General features: G+C 58.9%; 1 protein-coding gene across 1 annotated transcript; it reads left to right on the top strand.

Moving 5' to 3' along the window:
• Window positions 1–477: 477 nt before the first annotated feature.
• On the top strand, window positions 478–2009 carry SDRG_10408 (hypothetical protein). The gene is made up of 2 exons (XM_008616396.1): window positions 478–1721; window positions 1892–2009. The coding sequence occupies exons 1-2, from the start codon at window positions 509–511 to the stop codon at window positions 1921–1923; spliced, it is 1245 nt and encodes a 414-aa protein (XP_008614618.1). The 5' UTR covers window positions 478–508; the 3' UTR covers window positions 1924–2009.
• The last annotated feature ends 13 nt before the right edge of the window (window positions 2010–2022 follow it).

Genomic DNA, 2022 nt, shown 5'->3' with positions numbered 1-2022 from the left:
TGGAGCCCAGCCGCTGGAGACTGCTACCGCCTTCAACGTAGGACTCGAGTGCCAGCACGTCAACGACGACGATGCTTGAGCTCGATATTGGTGCGCTCTCCAGCTGCCCGCGACTGGTTTCGCTATACGTGCCGGTCACGACGGCGCCGTCGCGTGGCGCCTCGCCTGTCGGTCGTCCGCCTGCCCAAGCCCAAGGCTAGCGAGTCTTGCCTCTCGTAGATACATGTAAGGTTGACGTCATGTGTTGACGCGAGCGACGCGGCAACGGCGCCAACTCGTGGCTCCGTCTACAAATCGCCCATGCTATTGCATCGGTTAAGAGCATCACTCAGGGGCGTTCGCGATGTGCATGAATGATAGTCCAACACATGTAAGCCGTTTGTTACATCCACATTGCACATTGCAGAGACGTCGCCTATACCAACTGCCTATACCATGTATACCATGCGATTTCATCATCTTGCCAATTCCGAGAGCATCGGAAGACGCACAATTACATTTGCTTTGGATGAGTGACGACGAGGACAAGACCACTCTGCAGACGATTGCACGTGATATTGCGAGGGTCCACTGCTGCCTAAGCGAGGCTAACGCCAGGTGCAGCCCCACCGTCAAGCTCGGTGACCTCACCGTTTCGTCGTGGCCTCTCTCGACTGAGACTGCGGGCGCTCTCATGGCCAAGTACCCCGAGCGTGTGCCGGCCCAGGACGTCACGATCCACAACAGTTACCACTTTTTCCATGGCGATTTTTTTTGCGAATGTGACCTGCTCGGCGAGCTGGATCCCGCGCCAGACGACGGCAACTACTTCTCGATGGCGTACAACACGAGGCTGGCGCATTTTGCGATCGACTTGACCGGCGACGCATCCAAGTTGAAGCCGGCGACGAAGCGACGGCCTCGCCATACCTTTGCAACTGTCATCTACTTCTTCCCGTCCAACTGCGTCGGTGGAGCCGTCACCATCTCAGACAACGACTGGACGACGACGTTCGAGGCCGTCGACGGGTGCTTTCTCTCGTTCTACAGCACGTGTGACGTGACGGTGGCGCCCATCACGTCCGGACACCGGGCTTGTGCTGTGTATCACGCTGCGTACGACTTGGAAGAATCGGGGTGGCACAGCAAAGTGCCCAAGGCTTGGTACGCGCCGCGGCCGCTGCCGTCGGTCCAAGTCCTCCAAGACGTTGCTTGCCAATACGATCCGGAGGGCTACATTGGCGTCGCGATCTACCTTGAGTCACCCAGCTTGACGCCGACGTTTGATTCGCTCACGGGTCGTGACAAGGCGATCGTCGATCGGCTGGTGGCCACGGACGTCTTTGACATTGTATTTGAACGGCCGACCCAAGACGACAAGAAAGTCACCGAGCCCATTCCGCCGCTGCCCGAGACGTTCCACCCATTGTGTGCGACACCGGCGCTCGTCCAAGAGATCTACCACCAGTCGCCAATCAAGGAGTTTGCAGACGTCTCCGAGGCGCACGGTAGGGTTTACTTCGGGTGGCCCATTGAGAACGACGGGCTACAAGTGTACGGCTGCTTTCTCCTCGTTTGGCCCAAAGCGGCGCGCGTGCACATTCTGGGCTACAACCGCTTGATGTCGGTCTTGCGTGCCAACTTGGACGGTGATATGACCGACGACCTCGGCTTCGGATCGCTCGACAGCGTCTTTACAGCTGCCTTCCGGTACTTTTACCCGCAGCCCCGGGACAAGTATGGTCCAGACCCCGACCAAATCACGTCCGCGATGGCGTCTCTGCTCTACGACCACGGCGACGTGGAGCTCATCGAAGCATTTTTGGACGTGCACGTCCAGTGGGCCGACGACGAAGACATGGCAAATTGGATTGTCGCGGTGCTTCGACGCTTTGGCGGCGCCCGGTTCCAGCATCGACTTCAAACGGCCGACATCACGATTGAATTCGCTGCTCATTTGGTGCACCTCGCGACCACCGGCGACGCCGTCGCGCACTCGATCGCGCGTGTCTGCATCCCGCTGTGGTGGCCACGTCTCTTGTC

This window comes from Saprolegnia diclina (genome assembly GCF_000281045.1).
Source record: "Saprolegnia diclina VS20 unplaced genomic scaffold supercont1.35, whole genome shotgun sequence".
NCBI classification, from domain to species: Eukaryota; Oomycota; class Saprolegniomycetes; order Saprolegniales; family Saprolegniaceae; genus Saprolegnia; species Saprolegnia diclina.
Note: the sequence above shows the minus strand (reverse complement) of the source record. Positions and strands in the feature narration are given on the sequence as shown.